Raw genomic sequence first — 24,225 nt, 5'->3', positions numbered from 1 at the left:
CTCAGCAGGCCCGTCAACCCCTGGGTCACCTGCTGCATGCCCAGAAAAGCACTGTCACGGCTGCTTTCGAAACCGCCCACCCCGTCCCTCTTCGCTCCTGCTGCTGCCACGGCCACAGAAGCTCCCAGGCCTAGCAATGCAGTTTCTGGGTTCTGTTGAGGTGGGAGGGGGGTGGGAAATAAGAAGGAGCTGAAACTCACTTTCCCAGTACGGAGCCCGGTTGTCTGACTGTCACCTAATAATGGTTTGTAACATGGAGCATATCCTTACCTGCAGCAACACAGCCCGTGCAGAGGGTCATCCTCTCTCTCCCTCTCTCTCTCTCCATCCGTACCAGTAGTAGTCATGAAAGCTGTAGCTCTTCCACCAGTTTCTGGACTTAGCGGGAGCTGAGTAACATACCTTGGAAATACAGAGGAGTTAATACTCCACGGGGTGAAGGTTGATCAATGAGTACTGAATCCAAGGAGGAGCTACATGTAATGTCTCTCCCTTTTTCCTCCCTCCCCACCTCATGGATGGTCCTACAGCCTGTCAAGAAGATGTGATTGACCAAGAAACCAGCTGTGTTTGCTCGGAAGTTTAGGCCAGTTGACAACACACTACCTTGTATTTCCTTTTCCTCCATACCTGCGATGGCTCTTTCACCCTCACTCTTGCTATCCCGGGATTTCACCTCTTTAGTGTAGAAGCTTTGTCTTAGGCTCTGTTTTCTAAGGCATTTGTGCAAAAACAGAGCCACCCCTCTACAGTTATCCAAATAGCCAGTGGACTTTTCTTGAAGTAGGAGCACCTGACTAAAACCGAGGAGATAATACTCATCTCATGGGTATCTGCTAAAAATGTTACGGTAGGAAATCTTTCATCAGGCAGATGGTTGCACTAGATAACCACAACGTGCCTTCCAATTCTAAACTTCCGTTTCTGTGAGACACTGCACAGTTTTTTTCTAGTCGCCAAGAATAATATCAGCGGGACTTGTATGAAATATCTTCAAAGAATAGTATTCAGCACAGAAGGCATTCTGGGAAAACAACTTCTCGTGGCAATAGAGAAAATCAGCGTTTTACTGGAAACCCAAACCTAATCCATGTGAGAAAGTACTGAATTCCCTACAAAAGAAAAAGAAGCAAAGAAAAGAGAAATGAACGCTCTGTGGCTGTACATGCTCTCTTGGGGGAGTGATTATGGACTAGGCCATTTTATCACATACACCTAGACAAATCAGGTATTGTTTTTCTTTTTCAGTCAATCCTGGCTGAGTTCCAAAATGAATCATCATATTCTGAGTGCATAAATTCCACGGCATAGATCTTCATTTGTACTTTTAGTTGCTCTATCAGCTCTAGGAGAATTGCTCAGGGATGCCTTATTGTCAACAACTGAAAGATAACTCTCAAGAGGAGGAAGCTGCCGGAATATGCAACTAGGGTTTTTTTGAGCAAGAGATGGCAGGAGCCCAAACTTTGAGATGATCATGATTTGGGTAATGCTGACAGCATCCTTTCCTCTGACAGGGTGGAGACTGTGGGGAAGGAGTCCAGACCCGCAGCCTCTCCTGTGTGGTCCACAGTGGTTCAATGTCTCACTGGACTGTACCTGTAGACAATGCACTGTGTGGAGAGATGCCCTTTCAAGATGGCATCCTGAAGCAGCCATGTTCTGTGCCTTGCCCAGGTAGGCAATTTTAAATGATCGGGAATGCCTTCCATGGTGACCTTTCTATTTCTTTCTTTTCTGTTAATTTCCTGAGTTCTCTCTCGTCCAAGTTGAAGTTTTTAACTAACTTTAATTCACTTGTCATTGTGGTTATCACTTTGGAATATACCTCACAGCTTCAACAGAGGCAAAGTAGGCCAGAGGGGGGAAGAAAAGCACTGGACTTGGAAATTTAAGAGCTAAGTTAGAATCTTGTCAGTATCACTTCACTGGTGTTTTACCTGGGACATACAGTCTGGTCCCTTTGAGCAATGGTTGCTCCATCTAGAAAATGTGTTAATAATACCTGACCTGACAGCACCTAGCACATTGGCCAGCGCTCAAAAAATATTGACGGAATCCATGAGTGGATGAACCCCTGGGTGATGACATGGGTGGGGACAAGTAAGGCTGTAAGTGCACAGAAACACTCTGTTAAACAGTCAAGGTCTATGTAATCGTGAAGGTCATTATTAGTTACAGAAGATTTACGAGTTTATCTTAATCCTAATAACACAGCTTAGCTTATACGACATGAGTTTAAGGTGGCTTAATATATCCTTATAACATGGCATGTAACGTGTGTGTGTGTAAAAACACATACCTACATATGGACATATATGTATACACATAAATGTGTGTATGTTTAGATTATTAAACGTTCTTTAAGTTCAAAGATATTCCACTTCAGTAACTGACTTATTCCCTTTATATGATTTCTGTGAACATCTATTTTATGATGTTACGCTGCTCTTTAAAAACTGAGTTGATGTAATCTTTACACTTCCTTTTAAAAATTTTATTATCGCTAGTAGTCACAGCGTTCTCTAGATAAAACTGCCCTGATTGGAAGCAAAATGATGGCAGTGTAGTGTTTGATGCTCTTTTGCTCAACTAGATTAAACCATAGATTACTTCCTCATTCTTAGTATTTTCTAATTAGAAGATTTATCAGTGTGGAATGCATAGTTTCTGGAACCCACCCCATCACTGGACCACCACACAAATCTCACCGTGAACCTGTGCATGTAAATGGCGTTAAGGGCCAGTTTTCACGTTCTTTCCTCTGCTCTGTGCTGCGCAATCCTCCAGGAGACTGCCATTTAACGGAATGGTCAGAGTGGAGCACGTGTGAACTGACCTGCATCGAGGGAAGAAGCTTCGAGACTATGGGTCGCCAGTCTAGGTCAAGGACATTTATAATTCAGTCTTTTGAGAACCAAGACAGTTGCCCCCAGCAGGTTGTAGAAACACGCCCTTGTACAGGTACCAAGAGCACTTTTCAACTCTTAGCCTTGACTGATCAATGCTTATTCTGCTTTGATGTGACGTATAATAGAACCGCTGTTATCGTATTTACTTGCAGGAGGTAAATGTTATCACTACACATGGAAAGCAAGTCTTTGGAACAATAATGAACGAACTGTATGGTGCCAACGTTCAGATGGCATTAACGTCACAGGTATCCCTGCCTAAGATTCATGTGGGCACTTCAAAAAGATCTCTGAGTGTTGCTGGTGGTGAGAAGAATTAGCGTACAAATTATAAGCAAAGGAAGACTGGGCAGTGGCCTTAGACGAGCTTCACGACAAGTTGCCATTAGACCTTTGCATCTTAGAAAGCAAACACTTCTATTTGAAGTCCCATATATCAGACAACTTAAAAAAATAAGCTGAAACACAGTAAGATTTCCTTAAATATCATGATCTGAGACAAAGACTGAAAGAGACAGATGTTAGTTTAAAACAATGGTCTCTAAAATGTTTAAAGATGTACCTTTTCAGTAAAAAGTATTTGAGAACAGATCTCAACGTATTCTAAAATCCTTCACTACTGTGCTAATGTATCATGATATGAAACATGTACAGAAAGTGAAATTAAAAGGGTTGATAAGGATATAATAAAAATTAAAATATACTAACGATGTAAAAAAACATTTTGCTTTAAACTATAGATGCTTATGTTCAGGTACTGAAAGCTTCACTTTTTAACAATGTGTTAGTCATGATCGTTATTTAATATCTGACTATAGATTGAGGGAAGGTGTCTTCATTTGTGACAGTGAATGCAATTTGATTCTACAAATGGTCTTCTCAGTCATTTGAAAGGGCTTTTTTTTTGATGCCTTCGTATCAGAGAAGATTAAATTGTCATTCTTTTTACTCAGTCCTGTGGCTGACTAAGAGCTCATCAGAACAGGAGAATTTTGATTTTTCTATTGGAATAGAAAGATTGTTAGCGTCACCTTTTTCTAGTTTACCTGTTTTTGCATTAGTGGTTGTCCCTTTAATCCACAGTTTTTCCGTACAATAATTTATTTTAAGCTGCTCGTCCCTTTTGTAAGTCACTGTTAAAACTTAATATACTGTAAATCTACCTAACCAGGACCACAGAAAGCATCACACACTGCACCATGCTGAGAGTTAACGGACTGGTAAGGGTTCCACTATCAAATTCTCTGTACGGAGTGCCCAGTGTACCTCACGGGGCCATCTGATGAACGAGCTCAGGCTACCAGTGTCACCTGCTAAGTATTATTAGACCTTAATTTCATTCTTAAATTTTAAATGTTAGATAAACCGTACAAATTCTAACAGGTTCTTCCCGACTCCCAGGAGATCCTCTCCCCATGGGGTTCACACACTGCATGGTGGCGATCCCTGGTTTGAGTGCAAAACACCCCCTCCAAGCTCTGTTGGCAGCAACGGGGCTGTGCTGGCAGCACGAACTCCCACGTGATCAATTTCACACCTACCTGCTCATTCCGGATCCTGGTGGTGCTTTGTTTTGTTTTGTTTTTCCTGTGTGGATTATTTGTTTTATTTTTTCAAGTAACAGTGGGAGTTCAGCTGTTTCATTCTTAGGGTAAATGTAGATCTATTCCCTACACAGCCTTAAGCCCAAAGCTTTTCGCTAGTTACAAAATCATAAACTATAATTGTTTGACAATTATAGTAATGCAGAGGCTAGAATCTATAAATGCAACCAGTGGTATATAAATATAGTTTAAATATTGCCCTTGAGTCATGTGCCAACTCCTCTGCTCAGTACCTCGAATCCAGGAAGGCATGACTAATATTCAGTGATTTTCAGACTATAGAGACATTATCCCATCCATTTACTCAAAAATATTTAATAAGGACCTGCAAGTACTATGTCAGATCTGTGATTATCCCTCCTGGAGTGTATACATTTGCTGTTAAAAATAGGTGTGGGAGTATGTATGTGACTGTGTGACTGTGTATTCGGGTTGAAATACATTTAAGATGTTACCAAAATGTTTGATGTTGTGGTCCCATGAATTGATTAGTGGCATTCTTTTACCGTTTGGTTATTGGGAATTGGTCTAGTGCCTAGTTGGGGTATGCGGGAGATGGGAAAAAAAAATATGTAGAAAGATCTTCGCGCATATATATTTTCTGCTCCTGAACTTCACTTGAGATTTCATCAATTCTTTTACTGATCCTGACACGCACAGGCTTTGCCCTCGAGCATGGCCATATGATGGAATCACACTGCCAATGCACAGGTATAAAATCTCTACTGTAAACAGCTTCCCTACTGTAGCAGAGTTTCCCATCTCAAACAGCCCTTCCTGGAGTACTGTAATCAATCATATCAAACTGGGCCACACTGTCAGCAAACAGATTTTTTAAGGATAATACTGTTACAAGGTAGCCAGTGCCAGAGAGGAAAAGAAATGAGTATTCATCATAGAAAAATCTGTAAATGACGGTGGGATTTCCTTTGTAGGAGGCTGTTCCCCTCAGGCACGCCCTGCTGCTATCCGGCAGTGTAACCCGGCCTGCAGAAAACCTTTCTCCTACTGTACACAGGTGAGTCATGTGCTGGAGGCTTGGACGAGTATGGTAATCGCTGTGTTCTATGTATGCTGTCTGATGTTTTCCAGTCTCCTGCAGCCCAAGTAGCAATTCCATGGGCCCACGATACCACAGAGAGGCATTTGCAGGAGTAATCACAGCTATTCAGAATTTCTTTCCGGGGCATGTGTTCAAGAAAGCAGCCTTTTTTTCTCTAAATCCACCTACAGCCGACCCCGTCTTTCAGATATCTCATCTATGTTAGCTCCGTTTATCCTCTATTTATCAACGTGTTCTCAGTTGATTTATTTCCTCCTTCTTAGCCTTTTATATACCTAAACTATTTTGAAAGATATTAAAAAGGGCATGTTCATATTTGCTAAATATTATGTATTAAAATTGATTACACTATGATTACTGTACTGTGTCTAAATTTTAGTTGATTTTACATAAGTTGAATATGTGGTTATGGGTAATAATTATATGTGTGTGTGTGTGTGTGTGTATACATTGTTTTAAAGCAGAAAATCTTCTTCCCCTTTCTCTGCCTTAATTCCCGTCAACCACTGCTCAGGAATTAATGCAAAATGTGCCACGTATTCTCAACAGTGGCACTCATTGTGTGCGGTGCGCATAGAAGAAAGGTGTGCCCTGTCTTTCAAAGAAACGAGTTTCTTCTTATAGTGTGTTCTTTCCAAAAATGATTTGGTTAAAAATGATTCAGATGCTCCATCCTGTTAATATGGCTCTTCTACTTCAAGTTAGGTTAATTCTTTACCACAGAAAAGCGAGTGAGTGATTAAGCTTCCAGTTTGGAAAAAAAAGAGATCAGCAGCAACTTCATGGGCTAAGGCTGTTGCTAAGTAGAAGGTGTGGCTTTCCCCCAACTCTCTGGATACCCTCTTTAATAAAACATAAACTACCATTTCCCTCGAAACTTTGGTTACAACTTTTCACTCAAACTAAATAGAGATGCATCTTGAAAAGATGGCTTTCATAGCCGAGCATATACCAATTTTTCGTAATTAGTTCTCCCCATTGAACCCTGAATAATGTCTTCAATTAAAACCGCTGGAAATACTATAATAATTGGCATTATTATACGAGTGCTACCTAAACTGTAGGCATTTATTAATTATATGCTTTTCTGACTTTTGCTTTAAAAATAAATATGTATGTATGGATGGATGGCTGTGTTGGGTCTTCGTTGCTGCACACGGGCTTTCTCTAGTTGCGGTGCGTGGGATTCTCATTACGTTGGCTTCTCTGGTTGCGGAGCACGGGCTCTAGGCGCGTGGGCGTCAGTAGTTGCAGTGCGTGGGCTCAGTACTTGTGGCACACCGGCTTAGTTGCTCCGCTGCATGTGGGATCTTCCTGGACCAGGGCTCGAACCCGTGTCCCCTGCATTGGCAGGTGGATTCTTAACCACTGCGCCAGCAGGGAAGTCTCTTGTACTTTTTGTGGAAGATTGTGGTACCCTGTTTTTAGTTTTAGTATCTGTTGCTTCTCAAAATCATGTGTTCAAGAGTTGATGACCTAAGTAAATCTGGCTGATGCATAAGGACTGATGTGAGTGGCTATTAAGGCTGTTCAGAAAATTCCAGATATAGTTTTATGTGAGGAGCCCTAATAGCAGAGTTATAGAGATTCATAATCGTATGCTTATTTTCTATTCTTTTCTATTGCTTTTATGTTTGCTGAAGGAAGGAAGAGCAGTTATTTTCAGTTTCACTTCCAGAGACAGATAGAAATCCTCGTCCGTTATATTTTATCATAATCAGTTTCTTGGAGAGGTTTATTGTACATGAAAATTACCAAGAATCCACAAATATGAAGGTCATCTTGTCATGACGCCAACTAGGAATGTGATGATGTGATGTGACACTCGGATTACTACAAGATATCAATATCTCTATCTCTCTCTCTCTCTCTCCTCCCTCTCTTGGACATGTGCCTTTGGTGAAGTCTTTTTTTCTCCACAGTCTTGGGCTGTCTCCTCTGAGTGAAGAACTAAGCCTTTGAGTGGAGAGGCAGTTCAGACTAGTTAGTGATCAATGGCAGAAAATGAAAGAGGCAGAAATAGACCTCAAAGAGCATAAAGCTCAAAGAAGATACGTACATAATTCCTGTTGCTTTGCTTCTCAGTGTCAAGGGCAGGTTGGAGTGAGTGGGCAGGAATCTGAAACAGCTGGGGGAAGAGTTGAGGCTAATTTTTAATTAGACGCTTTAAACATCTCTGTAAGAGAGAAAAGGTTGTAGTTAATGCCCACTATTGACAAAGAATTGCGGTTTCATATTTGGAAGGTATAAGAATTATAAACCACTAGAAAGAACTGATGATTTATTTAACGGTTGACTTTGGAATTCAAAAAGATGAACTATTTATTGAATTTTCACCTCTTGGGCAAGTCTGGTGCTGGAAAACCCTAAATTGCCATGACATACCATGCAAATGTTAAGTGCCTCCAGCAGTTAAAGCGTTCTTGTTTCATCTACACAACTCACTGTGTAACCGTCAACATTTTTTTCTGCTATAGGGTGGAGTGTGCGGCTGTGAGAAGGGCTATACAGAGATCATGAGGTCCAATGGTTTCCTGGATTACTGCATGAAAGTACCTGGCTCAGAGGACAAAAAAGCTGATGTGAAAAATCTTGCTGGGAAAAACAGACCTGTGAATTCAAAAATACGTGATATTTTTAAAGGATGGTCTCTTCAACCCCTTGATCCAGGTACATATCGGTTATGAGTCAGAAACGTAAATTCTCTCATGGGGGACTGGGGTTCAGATTGTGACCACTGCTCATGATGGAAAGAACGGAGGGAAGAAGGAAAAGAGGAGAGAAGGAAAAAAGCAACATGGTCTAGTTCAAGGTTTCTCAAATTTGAGCGTTGTGTGGTGTAAAATGTTCTCATGGGGTGGTTGAAGATAAGTCTGTCAATCCCAGTTTAAGAGACACTGACTTAAGGGACCAAAATATTAATCTTTTTTTTTTTTTTTTTTTTTTTTGGGGTACGCGGGCCTCTCACTGTTGTGGCCCCTCCCGCTGCGGAGCGCAGGCTCAGAGGCCATGGCTCACGGGCCCAGCCGCTCCGGGGCACGAACCCGTGTCCCCTGCATCGGCAGCCGGACTCTCACCCACTGTGCCACCAGGGAAGCCCCAAAATATTAATCTTTAAGAATATTTGAATTGTAAATTATCTCTGCCAAAGACTTTATTTTTATAACTGTGAATTTGTGTATATAATTGAAATTAAAAGCAAAAATTGGAATAGATTCTCAGGAACATGCAGGTAGGTACCTAGGGAAATGTCCAGGGACCCTATCTGGTTTGAGAAACACCAGTGAAATAGTAAAGAGCATCCATTTCCGAGGCCAACAGACCTTAACGGGCATCATAGCTCAGAAGGTCCTGATTTTGCGACTGACTGTAGCTTCCTCACCCCTCCGGAACTGTTTCCTCATCTACGAATCAATCTAGAGGCACCTGCCCTGCACGACTGTCATGACTATTAGCACATTGTCAGGCCTGCAGGGCTCAAAAATTAGTGGGTATTCGGGACAAGAATGAACATGTTTCAGATGCCTTCTGTGTACCCTGTGGTTCCGTGCTGGCTGTGGTGCATGACTCATTACGCTCTTGCACCTGATGAGATGCCGTTATCCCCATTTTAGTGATTAGGATGCTGAAACTGGCAAACTAATTTGACCAAGGACCCACCACCCGTAAGTGACGGGAAGGTTTGAAAGGCAGGCCAATAAGATCTCTACAAAGCACTGGTCTCTACTTCCCACTCTGTGAAGTGGGCAGAAAATGAAAGCAAAATTCTCTGTGCCTACTGTACGTACCTCTTCTAGAAAACAAAACGCCGTGAATGACTGAGGGAACGGAGCATTGAGAGGGAAGAGACCCAGAAATCTCAGCCACAATACACCTTGGGAACTTTCCTCCCAGACCCTAGGCGGTGGCCACACCAAAGTGCCTCAATGACATGCTTAAATGGAGCAAAACCAGAGCCCGGGCACAAAGGACCCTACATCTAGAGGAAGAAACAAGATGTACCCTCCTTAACTAACTTTTAAGGATGGCCACAATATCTTACTCAAGCTTTGATTCCTGTGGATGTCGGGGCATATGCCATAGGTATTCAAAAACATCTTATTCGTTTTGTGACGTTTAGTGATTTAGCTAATTTATAGCAATAGACTTAAATTTGAGGGAAGCGTGATCTGAAATGTAGCTAGGTTCACCCACTGCTCGTAGACCCTATTTCAGGAAGAGAATTAGGGTGAAGTTCCAGGGAGATGAGTGTTCAAATCCACACCTGAGGTCCTTAACCTTGGGAGGCCTCACTAAAGCACCAGTAGCACGTATGTGAGTATATGTGTATGTGCATGTGTGTGTGTGTATATACGGATACACATACAAAGACACATATACACACATATATGTATATTCATATATACACTATTGTATACATATGTATGTATGTGTGTAAGTATATATGTAAAATATATATTTAGTCTGGGGAGGTTAGTAACTTTCATTAGGTTCTCATGATGAGATTGTAAACTTGAGCAGCCTCTCAGGAGGGCAATTGGGCAAAAATCTATCATACATTTTGGCCTAAAATTTTCCTCCTAGGAATTCATCGTACAAATATACACACGTATACTAAGAGAAGTATGTAAATGATATTCATTATATGATTGCTTATTACATAGCGAGTGGAAATAACCTAAATGTCTATAAGTAGAATAACAGAAAAACAAAAATAGATACAACTGCAATATGTCTCATAGAGGTATTAAAAAGAATGAGACAGACCTGTCTTTATGAACTAGCATGGAAATATTTCCAATATATATTGTGACGTAGAAAAGAGTACCAAAGTGAGTGATACGCACCATTTGTGTCTTTTTTAAAAAGTGCAGGTATTCTGTTTGTACTCATTTGTTTGCATGTGCAGAGAAAACTGTAAGATGGTTCGCAAGCAAACTGGTTACAGTGGTAGTGGCTGTGTAGGGCGCTCAGAGAGGGTGGCAGGAAGACTGGCTTTTCACTACATTATCTTTTTTTAATAGTTTGAACGTTGATCCTATCCATTATGCTGTCATAAAAAGCTATATTGATTCTTCTTAAGTAACATGGCTTAAAGGTCATGGACCACATACCTCTGTACTAGGGATTGAAAAACACTGTATCTTCCAATACTTCAGCTCTATGAGGTTAAGGGGTAGTAAGATGACAGATGCATTCTCACTCAGGAAAGACTTTTTTTTCTTACTGCAGATGTAAAAAATTCAGAATAGGGAATTTCATCATTAGTGTTTCTAAGAGATGAGAATCAAAGCTTTGTTAAAAGTTGTATGACCATAGAAATATATCATTACTACATTGAAACCTCCTTCTAAAACCTGACTGAGGCTTGAAAGTGTCTTGTAAGCAAAAATTGTAATAGGTAGTCATAATACAATGGAAAATAATTGTGATTTTCCTCCAAACAAGTGTTGTTTACAACAGATTTTGATTGTTTTTCATCTCACGAAAGTCTTTAGCATAAGATTTTGCTACGTTCTTTGGACCCACAGTTAATTACATTCATGTAGTATAATGAACCTTTGGTGTGTATATCTTTCAGAAAGGAACATAGGTCCTTTGAGATGCTAAGGCATTGCTACTGTCAGTGCAATTCTAAGTTTAGTTAACTGTGCGCTCATGTAGAACAGAGCAAAAACCATGAGATTTCCAGAAACAGCTCAAATTTATACACACACATGCACACCATACATACAGTCAGGGTATACCTCACACAGTAAAAATCACAAAATAGATCAGACTGTTTGGTTCTATTTTTTTAACTCCAGCAGATAACAAGTCCAAAATAATATATACTTGTACACATATGTTTTGTAGTACTTTTGTATTAGAAGTATATACAAATGAAAAGAAATTCAAAATATCCTGCCAGTTGTTAGATTTTATGAAGTACTGGTTTCTGGTCTTTGTTTGGCATTGTGGAAAAATGACAGACTATCTCACATTTTATATTTTCACCTTTTTCTTGACATTTGATAGCTGTCACATGTGGGTATTTCCACCTATGCTTCTGAGTTACGCAAATCTCAGAATTCAGCTGAGAAATAAATAATACAGTAATTTAGATAAGAAATAAAGCTTTTGTTGATAAGTTTGTTATTTTCTATTTTAAACAGATGGCCGAGTGAAAATCTGGGTTTATGGCGTTTCAGGTGGTGGTTTTCTTATCGTGATTTTCCTCGTATTTACTTCCTACTTTGTTTGGTAAGTACTAACTAGTCAAAAGTTAATATTTCCATATTTTCAGGGGTGGCATGTTATACTAAAAGAAAACTTAAGATCATTGGCCATTATAACAGGACCCTTGAACTCACAAATAATCATCAACAGTAGAATTGGTGAATAGTTGAAATGGGAAATCATTATCTTTATTGTCCTCGTTTGAAATAACATTCTTTTATTTGGTTTTCAAATACTACCAGAAGGTATAAGAGGCACGTCATTAGTCAGGGCTTTCCCATGTTAGAATTTTGACTTAGATCAGTACTTTTTAGCTTTGATGGCACACTGGCATTTCCTGGCACCTCTTGGGGACTGATATTTGAATCCTAGTCCCAGAGATTTTTTTTTTTTTTAATTTTGCTTATTGAAGTATAGTTGACTTACAATGTTGTGTTAATTTTGCTGTACAGAAGCGATTCAGTTACACATACATATATTCTTTTTTATATTCTTTTCCATTATGGTTTATCACAGGATATTGAATGTAGTTCTCTGTGCTATACAGTAGGACCTTGCTGTTTAGCCATTTTGTATATAAAAGCTCACATCTGCTCACCCCAACGTCCCACTCCATCCCTCCCCCAACCCCCTCCCCCTTGGCAACCACAAGGCTGTTCTATATGTCCATGAGTCTGTTTCTGTTTCATAGATAGGTTAATTTGCGTCATATTTTAGTAAGAGATAGCATATGGTATTTGTCTTTCTCTTTCTGACTTACTTCACTTAGTATGATAATCTCTAGGTCCATCTATGTTACTGCAAATGGCATTATTTCATTCTCTTTTGTGACTGAGTAGTAAGTAGTCCACTGTATATATGTACCACATCTTCTTTATCCATTCCTCTGTCGATGGACACTTAGGTTGTTTCCCTGTCTTGGCTACTATGCATAGTGCTGCTGTGAACATAGGGGTGAATGTATCTTTTTGAATTCGAATTTGTCTGGATGTATGCCCAGGAGTGGGACTGCTGTATTATATGGTAATTCTCTTTTTAGTTTTCTGAGAAAGAGTTTCCCATACTGTTTTCCATAGTGGCTGCACCAACTTACATTCCCACCAACAGTGTGAGAGGGCTCCCTTTTCCCCACACTCTCTCCAACATTTGTTATTTGTAGAGTTTTTAATGATGGCAATCCTGACTGGTGTGAGGTAGTACCTCATTGTAGTTTCGATTTGCATTTCTCTCATAATTAGCAATGTTGAGCATCTTTTCATGTGCCTCTTGGCCATCTGTACATCTTTAGAGAAATGTCTATTTAGGTCTTCTGCCCATTTTTTGAATGGGTTGTTTTTTTGTTGTTGAGCTGTATGAGCTATTTGTATATTTTGGAAATTAAGCCCTTGTTGCTTGCATCATTTGCAAATATTTTCTCCCATTCCACAGGCTGTCTTTTCCTTTCGTTTATGGTTTCCTTTGCTGTGCAAAAGCTTGTAAGTTCGATTAGATCCCACGTGTTTATTTTTGTTTTTATTTCTATTGCACTGGGAGGCTGTCCTAAGAAAACATTGGTACGATTTATGTCAGAGAATGTTTTGCCTATGCCCCCTTCCAGGAGTTTTATGGTGTCATGTCTTATGTATAAGTCTTTTTTGTGTATGGTGAGAGAGCATGTTCTAACTAACTTCATTGATTTATATGCAGCTGTCCAACTTTCCCAACGCCACTTGCTGAAGAGACTGTCTTTTTGCTATTGTATATTCTTGCCTCCTTTGTTGAAGATTAATTGACCGTAGGTGTATGGGTTTATTTCTGGGCTCTCTATTCTGTTCCATTGATCCATATGTCTGTTTAATTACTGTAGCTTTGTAGTATTGTCTGAAGTCTGGGAGGGTTATGCCTCCTGCTTTGTTCCTTTTCTTCAGGATTACTTTGGCAATTCTGGGTCTTCTATGGTTGCATATGAATTTTAGGATTATTCTAGTTCTGTGAAAAATGTCATGGGTAGTTTGAAAGGGATCACATTAAATCTGTATATTGCTTTAGGCAGTATGGCCATTTTAACAATGTTAATTCTTCCCACCCAAGAGCATGGGATATCTTTCCATTTCTTTAAATCATCTTCCACTTCCTTTTTTAATATTTTATAGTTCTCAGCATATAAGTCTTTCACCTCCTTGATCAGGTTTATGCCTAAGTATTTTATTTTGGGGGTGTGATTTTAAAAGGTATTGTATTCTTACATTCCCTTTCTGATATTTCTAGCCCCAGGGAATCTGATTTAAGCATCCGAACAACCTGACCACATGCAGGAATAATTAAAAGTGCCCCAGGTATTTCTAATATCCAGGCAAGGCTGAGAACCATCACTCTAGCTAGTTCTTAAATTTTCTTCTCAAAATGACCAATTTTGACCAGTTGGTTCAAACAACCTGTTAGTACATTTTGAATAGTAGAGCCAGCTGTTTTATCTACATTGACCAGCCATGAGAGAAAATTTAACTGACTGTCCATTCCAGGAGCCCCAATGTGTAAGTGACTAGTTCCTAAAAATATGTTATTCTCAGAAAATGATGATTAGCTTATCGTATAGAATATATTTTATTTGATGAGCTGGTCTTGACACCAGACAGAAGTAAATACATTTGAATGTTTTCAAGTGTGTTGAGAATAGTTTATTAGCTTCCTAAGAAGAATTTTCAAAGGATTTTAATTTTCATGAGATCGAAGTGTTCCTTTTTTTCTCTAAATCAAGATATTTATATTCATCATCTGTCTCAAACTATTTCCTTGAGAATTTTCACCCAAGTTTTAATTGCAACTCACATCCAGTCTTTGTATTTCTAGCTTGTACTTCCAAGGTTACACAGGTTTTTAAATCTTTGCTCTTGGTCAGTGAAGGTTAGTGAAGAAAATTAAGTGACTTTCATTGATTGAAATTGAATTTCTAGAAGTTGGATTTCTATCCAACTAATATTTCCACAGTGTTGTAGTAAAAAGGAACACCTTCAGTTAGTCGTTTACCCTAAAATCAAATGATTCGACCAATTATGTTTGAATTGGTAAGTTTTGTGAGTATTGTCTAGGTCCTGTCTTAATGAACAAATGTGAAGTGGAAAGCCCTATATGAGGTTGAGAGTGATAGGAAGCATTCACCACTAAAAAAGATTAGAAGGAGGAAAACGTCTTAAATTGAGACACTGCTCTCAAAGCAATGGCCCAATACAGTGTAAGATAATCAGCTAGTCTATTAGTCTGTGAAAGCTTGGATGTGTTCTACTTCATAGCCACATCCCCAATTCCAGATTCTATGGTTCCTTCTTCCCTAGAATATCTAAAAGATTAAAAATTAAAATTTAGTCATAAATTTCACCCTTTTACATTTCTCCATTTCCTTCAACTTAAAATTGTGTTACCCTTAATCCATTCCTTCAACAATAAATACTTATTGCGGCCCTTTCTGTATAACTCTAGGTGCTGGGGATTAATTAGGTGCCTCACTGAATTCTGATGACAACCATAATTTTCTGGAAAATTTTTATTATAAAAGATCAATGGAATTGCCCTTTACTTTTTTGTGGCCAAATTATATAAATATTTATGTACAGTATTTCTCATACCTATTTTTTTCATCCTCAATGCCCAGCCTTAATAATCCCCTGTTGGAAGTAGCACAGTTACTTCCATATTTGGATTCTTTACAAATGCTGCCTTCAGCAGTCTGTAGCCAGATGAATCTTCCTAAAACTTAGCCAAGTGATCAGCCCCTTTCCTCCTCAGACAGACACCCATTGACAGCAAAATGAAAGTCATGTTCCGGCTGCCTTACCAGTCAATTAAAGTCTTCCACTATTTGAGCCCAAACAAACAACTCTTTCAACTTCATTTTCTACTGTTTCCCTATACCCTGGTGTGTTGATAGGCCTATTTATTTATTTAGCTGTGCCGGCTCTTACTTGTGGCATGTGGGATTTTTTAGTTGCTGCACGTAGGGTCAAGCTCCCTGACCAGGGATCACACCCGGGCCGCCAGGAAAAAAAAAATCGAATATTCATACATCAGAGTGCTTTGCATAGATTGCCTTATTCAGTCTTCATAATAATCCAATGAGGCGTTGCTAATATCACCTTCATTTTAAAGGGGGAGTAAGTAATCCTCAGCAAAGTTGAATAACTTACATAAGGACATCAGCCTGGTGAAATCAACTCCAGGTTTGTCTTAACCCCCAAATGTACACTCTTTCCACTGGACTTTCAATCTCTGTAGTCTCTTTCCCTCGAGTAATCCTAAAAACTCTTTAGACTCGAGGTAGTGTCTACACCTTTCACATTTTTTAGGGGCTCTTCATTTCCCAAGTAAGCTACAGCCCTATTGATATCAAAACAGTTACTGTTGTTATATAGGAGCTACCTAAAGAATCCAAATAGGTATTTTCACACCGTCTATTTCTATTAAATAGCTTGCAGAAGAGTTAGAGGATGACAGTTTTGGAGATTTTATATTTTCTCCCCCAAAATAAAAAGCTTAGGACAAGAGAGCGCCTCTAATAAATATGCCAGTTGTTAGGTGTACACTTTAGATGAAGGCAATTTATGATAACACTTGGACATGTTTGTGAGAAAAATCGTCTTCTCGAGGACTGCTTCGCGCAGATATGACCGTTTGCATGTCTGCCATTAGCATTTGGAGTTCTTGAAATGATATTACTGATGCCCGGCTCCCCTGGCAATAAAGACTCATGAGGTAATTTAGTGGGGACGACCACTGGGTGAGCTTGTAGGTAATCTAGACATAGTGCCTGGAAATTACTCAGAGAACTGCAGCTATTCTACCTTGCTCAGCACAACGCAGGAAAGGGGCTCTCAAATTTGAAAGTCTGAAGGTGGTGTCGCCACTTCCGAGGCTCGGCCCTCCTGAGTAGCTGCCTGTGAATGTCTTCTGGTCTGGGGATGGGTCCTTGTGGCTTGACTGCAAGAGTGCTGAGAAGTGCCAGCACTTGCCTGCCCGTTTACAATGAGCTCACTTTTCTGGCTTAATGGGTTTATCCTTTGCTAAAACGCAAATGGTCATGGAAGAGGTGACTTTAAAACGTGTCCATCAATGATCTCTTACAGCCGGGGTTGCATACTGGTTTTCTCCCTTGGGCCAACTCTGAAAGTGATGGTGGCTGTCAAGAGTGCTCCGTTAGGAAGAGTTATGAGGCTGTTCCTGGGCTCAGCAGTAAACAATAATGTGATGGATGGGAGACGTCCACCACGGGTACAGGATGCCTAGGGGTGGCGGCGGCCCATGGGCCAGGCATTGGTGGCTCCCGATTTAGTAGGAGTGAGGTGGTCACACCTTCCCCAATACCAGAGTTGAGGAGAGAAAGTGACTTACAAAATGGTCCCTAAATGAGCTGCCTAATAAAGGAAAGGGAACAGGGACTTCGAAGGACAAGTCTCCTATTTGCTGCCTGTGCAGAGGGCAGCCTCCCACTCAGCTCTTCCTCTTAGGGCTCTTTTTAACCAGCCAGGAAGCTTTGTAAAGCCACAGCTCCCCAGCAAAGTCACCATCTTATCCAGTGGTTGCTAACTTTTAAACTCTCTAAAAGTTCTCGGATCTCGCACATTCATCGACGTGACTTTAGTATCTGTCTATTGAGAGCTTACACGGTATGAAAAGATGCATATGAAATGAAGCCTTCATCACAACCATCCCAACACACACCACGAGCCAGAAAAACCCAAGACCTAGATACTGGGAGCCCCCTTTCTCTTTTTTTTTTTTTTTTTTTTTTCCTAGAGGTGAACACAATGTTCATAATAATTCCATACCTGGAAGCTGCTATAAAAATCTGTCTCATATTTGAGCAGAATTTTCCAGGCACAGTCCTAGAGGCTGGCCAACTTTATTATTGTCTCTTTTTATGGAATTCTTAGTTTACGATGTTGTATTAGTTTCAAGTGTACAGCAAAGTGATTCAGTTATACACACACATCAGTTCTTTTTCAGATTCTTTTCCATTATAGGCTATTACAAGATGCCGAGGAGAGTTACCTGTGCTATGCAGTAGGTCCTGGTTGTTTACCTAGTTCATATAGAGTAGTGTGTATATATTAATCCCAAACTCCTAATTTATCTCTCATCCCCCCCATCCACTGTGGGAACCAAATATTATTGTCTCTGTAAAGATCCAGCCATCTCTATCCCTCCTCCCCACGCCCCAGGACTCAGCTCTCCCATTTCTCTGTCAAACAAACAGCCCTTAGCAAATGCCAAATAGAACAAAATAATGCCATTTGCAGCAAACGGATGGACCTAGAGATTGTCTGATTTACTTCACTCAGTATGACAGAGAAAGGCAAATATCATATGATATTGCTTATATGTGGAATCTAAAAAATGGTACAAATGAACTTATTTACAAAACAGAAATAGAGTCACAAATGTAGAAAACAAGCTTATGGCTACCAGGGGGGAAAGAGAGGAGGATAAATTGGGAGATTGGGATTGGCATAGACACACTACTATATATAAAATAGATAACTGAGCAGGAGCCTGGGCCTGGCAATATGACTAGAGACACTGGAATATATATTTAATATAGGTAAAGTTGAATGTTATTCAGATAATTACAGCAACTGCTCTTGAGAAGCGGAACAGACCTGGGAAACGGGAAATCATAGGTCGAGGACGCCTCTGCAGAGAATTTAAAGCATATTTCTTCCCCCCTCTGCTGCGAGGCAGGTGTTTGTTTGCCTGCAGCCAGCACTCAGCAAGTCAGACACTGAGCACCTGCTACACGCTGGGTGCCGGGCAGGGACACAGTACGATCTCTGGTTCCTTGTAGCTGTGATTTACCTCCTAAGCATCTATGAATCGCTTCAAACATCAAAATTTCTCCTGAATTAGAACCTGAGTATTTTAACCTAGGAGATTCTCCCTACAACCATGTTATCAAACATCTTTTTCTTTTGTGGTAAAATTCACATATCAAACGATTCTCTAATTTAACCATTAAGTGAAAGATGCCAGACCCCAAAGGCCACACATATAGTATGGTTCCATATGAAATATCGAGAATAGGCAAATTTACAGAGGCAGAAAGTTGATATGTGGTTGCCAGGGACAGAGTAGGAGAACGGAGAGAGACTGCTTAGTGGGACCAGTTTCCCTTTAGGGTGATGGTTATACAACACTCTAATGCAGTGTTCGAAATGCCAGCCAGTTGTACACACTGAAATGTTTGTTTTTCATTTACATTCACTCGAAGTATAAAAATTAATACATACAGACAAAAAAGTTGTTTCCACCAAGTGCCTAATTAATGAATTGGATAGAGGGAGGATGCACTGAAGGGTGAAAGGCATTTGTGCTGTGTGTTTTAGATGCATTTACATTCCAGGCTGTGCCACTCACTCAGTGACTTGAGGGAAGGTAAATAACTTCTCTAGTCCTTCTCTGTCAAGTAGCAGTAATCCTAATGCCTCCCTCTCAGTGCTGTCCTGGGATTTATTGAGATACCTTCTGTAAATCCTCAGCACAGGGCTTGGCACTTGATGGCTCCCCTGCTGCTGAGGACAACCCGAAGAGAGCTGAGCTCCGAAGTCACAGCAAAGCCAAGGCACTGAGGAGGGAAGGGAGACAGAACGGTGGGAGGTGGGGCACTGTGTGGGAGAATTCAAACTATAAATACTCCTCAACTGAGATTCACACATACTGAGAATCAAAGGGCGTAATGCAGCATGTTTCGCCCAGATCTGGGCTATCGCTGTGTGATTTGGGAAGGTAACTCAATCAAGTTCAGCTTCTCTCTCTGTGAGAAGGAATGGCAGCCCTCCCTGATCCGGCAAAGTGGTTGACCTCAAGGAGAACAGAGACCAGGGGAGAATAGCTTTGCCTGGTGCAGAACCAGTGAACTTTTCCTGACTGACAGGCTCTGGTGACTTGGCAGCTAGATGTCAGGATTCAGGCCAGAGCAGAAGCGTGTTTACTTGAAAACAAGAGCAGAGTAAGGCACGGGAGTCTGGCTGTTCTAGCTACTTATGATGTTAAACATCTGTGCTGTGGAGGTCGTAGTAGTTCAGGAATTAGCAACAGATGTTCGCATTACTGCCTATAAACAAAGGAAGGTAGCCTTTACCAAATTCATTGTTTCTGCTAAACCATTTTGAAAAAAAAAAAAAAAAAAAAACCAAAGGCTTCTCCTGGTTTAAGGGTCAGAGTACACCAATATTCCAAAAAGGAACCCACCAGTCCAGAGAAATCAATCTTTTGCCTAACCACTTGAATTTCTGTACCTCACAATTGTGTCTGGCACGTGAAACAGAGCTCTGTGAACTTTCTTTATCTCAGGAATTCTTTTCCCTTTACAGCAAGAAGCCAAAACCACATCAAAGCACACCTCCTCCCCAACAGAAGCCTCTGACCTTAGCCTACGACGGAGACTTAGACATGTAACCTGAAAAAGAAATCCAAATGTAGACATCAACTGCCTTAACTGCTTTCTCTTTTGTAGCTCTCAGAATTCTCAGTTTTTTGAGGAATCTCATGATGCGTTAATACGAGGCAGGATACAAATATTGTGAAAGTAATATTGACTCAACTTCATTTGGACACGGAGTCAAGGAATATTCTGTCTGCCATTTTGCTTTCAAGTTGTTTGTGGGTGTGTTTAATTCTTTGATTTCCCCAAGGGACCGGAAAACCCTTCTCCTCCTGCTTGGAAATGGGAAGAAGAAAACATGATGGAATTCCCACAGACTCGAGTATAAACTTTATCCTTAGCAGCATGATGACAATCCAGAGGAAAGTCCAACCGAGGCATTTACTGTAAATGATGAGTCGCCTGACACTGCATTGTTACGCACTATGTTAGTGCAAATCCTTATTCTTCCCATACTTCAACACTGAGTTTTCTAGAGCTTACATCAGTTCAAAGACTTTCAAATTGGATTGCTTATTTTCATGAACATAGAGAGAATGGGTTACCATTTCAGAAATTCTCTGAGTTTTTACCTTTACAAATTGTATTTTGTTTTGTAGCCAGGGGGATGATGGTACTTCATGGGTTGCATCTATTGAAAACAAATGGAATGTGCGTAATTGCTGGACTAGATGAAAGCTAGGTGGTTTTGAATGAAATGTGTATTGAATGTTTGTGAGGGTGTACAAATGAAGTAATAGGTGGTTATATTGGAGAAAGAGGTAAATTAATTATTTCATCACTAAACCTGTGTATTTGAACAAAAAAACTTAGTCGTGTAGATACAGCATTAACCATACACAGTTGTAATTCAGTTTAATGATGAAAAACGCCGCTTTTGTAATTTCAATTTTCTTATTGAATATTTATAAATTCTTTTTCTGAATTTAATTATCTGACCTCATTTAATATATATCGAACGCTGATCCTGTTTGTAGCAAGTCTTGCTTTTATAAGGTTTCAAAATCTAAAACAACACATGAAAAAGCCGAAACCATTTTATGAAGATCGATGTTTGTAACTGTAGATGTTGGAAAGTAAGACGGTGCCATCGTGTGGTATTGACTTGTATTTATAGCAAATAAAGTGCTCAAGAGACTGAAATGTTAACTGTTGCAGACTTCTTACTCCCTACTGAAGAGCCCATGCTTTGAGGAAAACAGCTTTAATAACAGATTCCCAGTGTCACTGTTTTAGAGGTTGACAGCTGAAATCACTGACAGAGAAAAAGGACTCTTACCCCACATTCTCAGCACTAATGGTTATGCTATAGAATGGAGCCAAGCATGATTACACAGAGTAGCTTTGAAGGAATATTTAAAGCTTAGCTAACATTAGAACAGACCGCTGTAATAATAATGCAAACACTGACACGTAAATGAACTGAGAGGCCCGAGAAAATGGAACTGTTTGTTAGAAATGTGATACGATGAGCAAGATAGAGGATGTTTTTATTTATACTAGGACTTTTGATAACCATTTTAACACTAACTGATTTTCCTCAATGGCACCATGGTTTTAAATGAAAAAAGTACATGAAAAGAGAATAGCTTATGTCAATACTGTGGTTGAGGAAACAGCTCCTAGAATTGTCCTTTCATTAGTTCACTTTAGCTAAAGCTTCAGTAGTCTTCACGGTAGTTCAAGAGATCCTGCTTCAGAGATCGAATCCTAGCTGTGCCCTTTACTGCCTGTATGAGCCTATGCAAGGATGACAAATTGTCTCTGCCTCAGTTGTTTGACTCACAAAGTGAGATAATGAAATCATTTTCCTCCTAAGGTAGACGTTAACAATAAATGCAAAAGGGGGTTCTGGTTCAAGATGGCGACACAGAAGAATTCTGAACTCACCTCCTCCCACAGACGTGCCAAATCTACAGCTACCAATGGAACAGTCCTCCAAAAGAAATCCAGAAACTAGCCGAGTGACTCCTACACATCAGGCACACAAGAAAAAACCCACATCAAAATGGGTAGGAGAGGCTGAGACACATTCTCTCCGTAAGCCCCACCCCTGGTGCAGTGACCCTCATCAGGAGACACAATCCCCAGCTTCTGAGAAGTAAAAGGTTTGAACCCCACATTTCACCCCAGTTTTTAAGACCTGCACCTGAGAGACAGGCGTTCAAAACATCTAGCTGTGAAAACCAACAGGGCTTGTGACCACAAGACACACAAGGCCACAGTGAACAAAGAAACTTCTTAAAAAGCTTGCCTGGACTCATTGTGGCCACCTTCCAGGGCCTAACACAGAGGCACCCAACCGAAAAGTGTCCAGAATTTCTGTGAAAGAGGCCTCTTTGCATATCTTAAAGCTTTGGCCTGAAGGGCAGGCATCTAATTTAATCCACATCTAGGGGCTAACTGAAATACTCTCCAAAGGCCATGGAGGCTGGTGGGAACCATCCTGGAGCTCTCCTTCTGTCTTACCCCAGGTCCCCAGCATCTCCGGGAAAGGAGCTTGTTCACACATCTAGTGCCCTAGTTTTTACAGCTGCCACCCAGGCATCTGGGCATCCTGAACATCTAACTCTGATAGCCAGTGGGGCTTACATTAGCCCACACATTATTAGTCCCACAGGGCTATAAGAGAAACACTTCTTAACCAGCTTTCCCCCCAACCAGGGCACAGCAAGGTGGCAGCAGGCGGAAATGCCCAGTCATTCCACGAAAGGGGACTATTAGCTTTTCTTTATAGCTGTCCTCTGAGGCACAGGCATACGTTTAAGAGCCAACTGCAATCCTCTCTGGAAACCAGAAAGGCTGGTGAGTGCTATCTTTGGGCTGTCTCTCTACTTCACCCCAGATCACTGGTATCTCCAAAAAGGAGCTTGTGCACATGTCTGGCACCCCAGCTTTTGTGGCTGCTGCCTAGAGGACACATCCTTTGAGGCTGGCTCTGGCCAGTGCAGTCTGTGTTCATGGGCTTAACATGATGATGGCAAACAAAGAGACAGTTCTTAACTGTCTGTTACCCCAGGGCTAGGTGCAGAAGGGACAGACAGAAATGTCCATCTCCCAGTATTTTTCTGGAAAAAGTATATCTGCAGAGTTTAAAAGCTGCTGCCTGAGGACCCAGCATCCATTCAGCCTGAATCTAGGTGTTGTTACCAGAAATCCTCTCATTTGGAACACGGACGTGTCTTGGCAAACCCTCAACTACTGGTAGCTACTAAGAACAAAGTAGGCTAATTGGACAATCAAAGAGGTTTGATAGAGAACCAAGAAAGGTCAGGGTTGAATGCAAAGGTTCACGTCCTACAAAAAGCCACTTTTTCAAGACTGGGAGAGATGGCTGTTTTATCTACTCCATAGAAACCAGCAAAGAGAGTCAAAGAAAATGAAAAAACAGAGCAATGTGTTCCAAATGAAAGAACAAGAAAACCCCTCAGAAAAGACCTTAATGAAATGGGAGGTAAATTATTTACCTGATAAAGAGTTCAAAATAATCATCATAAAGATGCTTATCAAGGTCAAGAGAATGCATGAACTGAGAGTTCCAACAAGAGACAGAAAATATAAGACCATATATATAAACAGAAGTCACAGAGCTGATGAATACAATAACTGCATTAGAAAACAGACTAAAGGAGTTCAACAATGGATGAGATGAAGCAGAAGAATAGATCAGCAAACTTGACGACAAGACAAATCTATTCAATCAGAGCAGCAAAAAGAAAAATAATGAAAAAGAGTGAAGACAACCTAAGGGACTTACAGGACAAAAGTCAGTGGAGCAAGATTTTCATTATAGTATTTCCACAAGAAGAGATGGAGAAAAGGGCAGAAAACTTATTTACGTAAATAATGGCTGAAAACTTCCCTAACCTGAGGAAGGAAACAGATGTGTAGATTCAGGAAGTCCAGACTGTTCCAAATAGGATGAACACAGAGAGACCCAAACCAGGACACATTATATTTAAATTTTCAAAAGTTAAAGACAAGGAAGAATCTTAAAAGCAACACAAGAAAAACAGT

At 40.4% G+C, this 24,225-nt stretch overlaps 1 protein-coding gene across 1 annotated transcript in view; it reads left to right on the top strand.

Moving 5' to 3' along the window:
* THSD7B (thrombospondin type 1 domain containing 7B) overlaps positions 1-21,348 on the top strand; it is a 900,946-nt gene extending 879,598 nt beyond the window's left edge. The window contains exons 22-28 of the mRNA XM_032638606.1: positions 1,518-1,677; positions 2,791-2,964; positions 3,065-3,160; positions 5,452-5,534; positions 8,057-8,249; positions 11,735-11,822; positions 20,138-21,348. Coding sequence (XP_032494497.1) covers positions 1,518-1,677; positions 2,791-2,964; positions 3,065-3,160; positions 5,452-5,534; positions 8,057-8,249; positions 11,735-11,822; positions 20,138-20,222 — 879 coding nt within the window. The 3' untranslated portion in view covers positions 20,223-21,348. The remainder of the gene's footprint in view (positions 1-1,517; positions 1,678-2,790; positions 2,965-3,064; positions 3,161-5,451; positions 5,535-8,056; positions 8,250-11,734; positions 11,823-20,137) is intronic.
* The last annotated feature ends 2,877 nt before the right edge of the window (positions 21,349-24,225 follow it).

Source organism: Phocoena sinus, chromosome 7, assembly GCF_008692025.1.
Source record: "Phocoena sinus isolate mPhoSin1 chromosome 7, mPhoSin1.pri, whole genome shotgun sequence".
NCBI classification, from domain to species: Eukaryota; Metazoa; Chordata; class Mammalia; order Artiodactyla; family Phocoenidae; genus Phocoena; species Phocoena sinus.
This window is presented reverse-complemented; position numbering and strand designations above follow the sequence as displayed.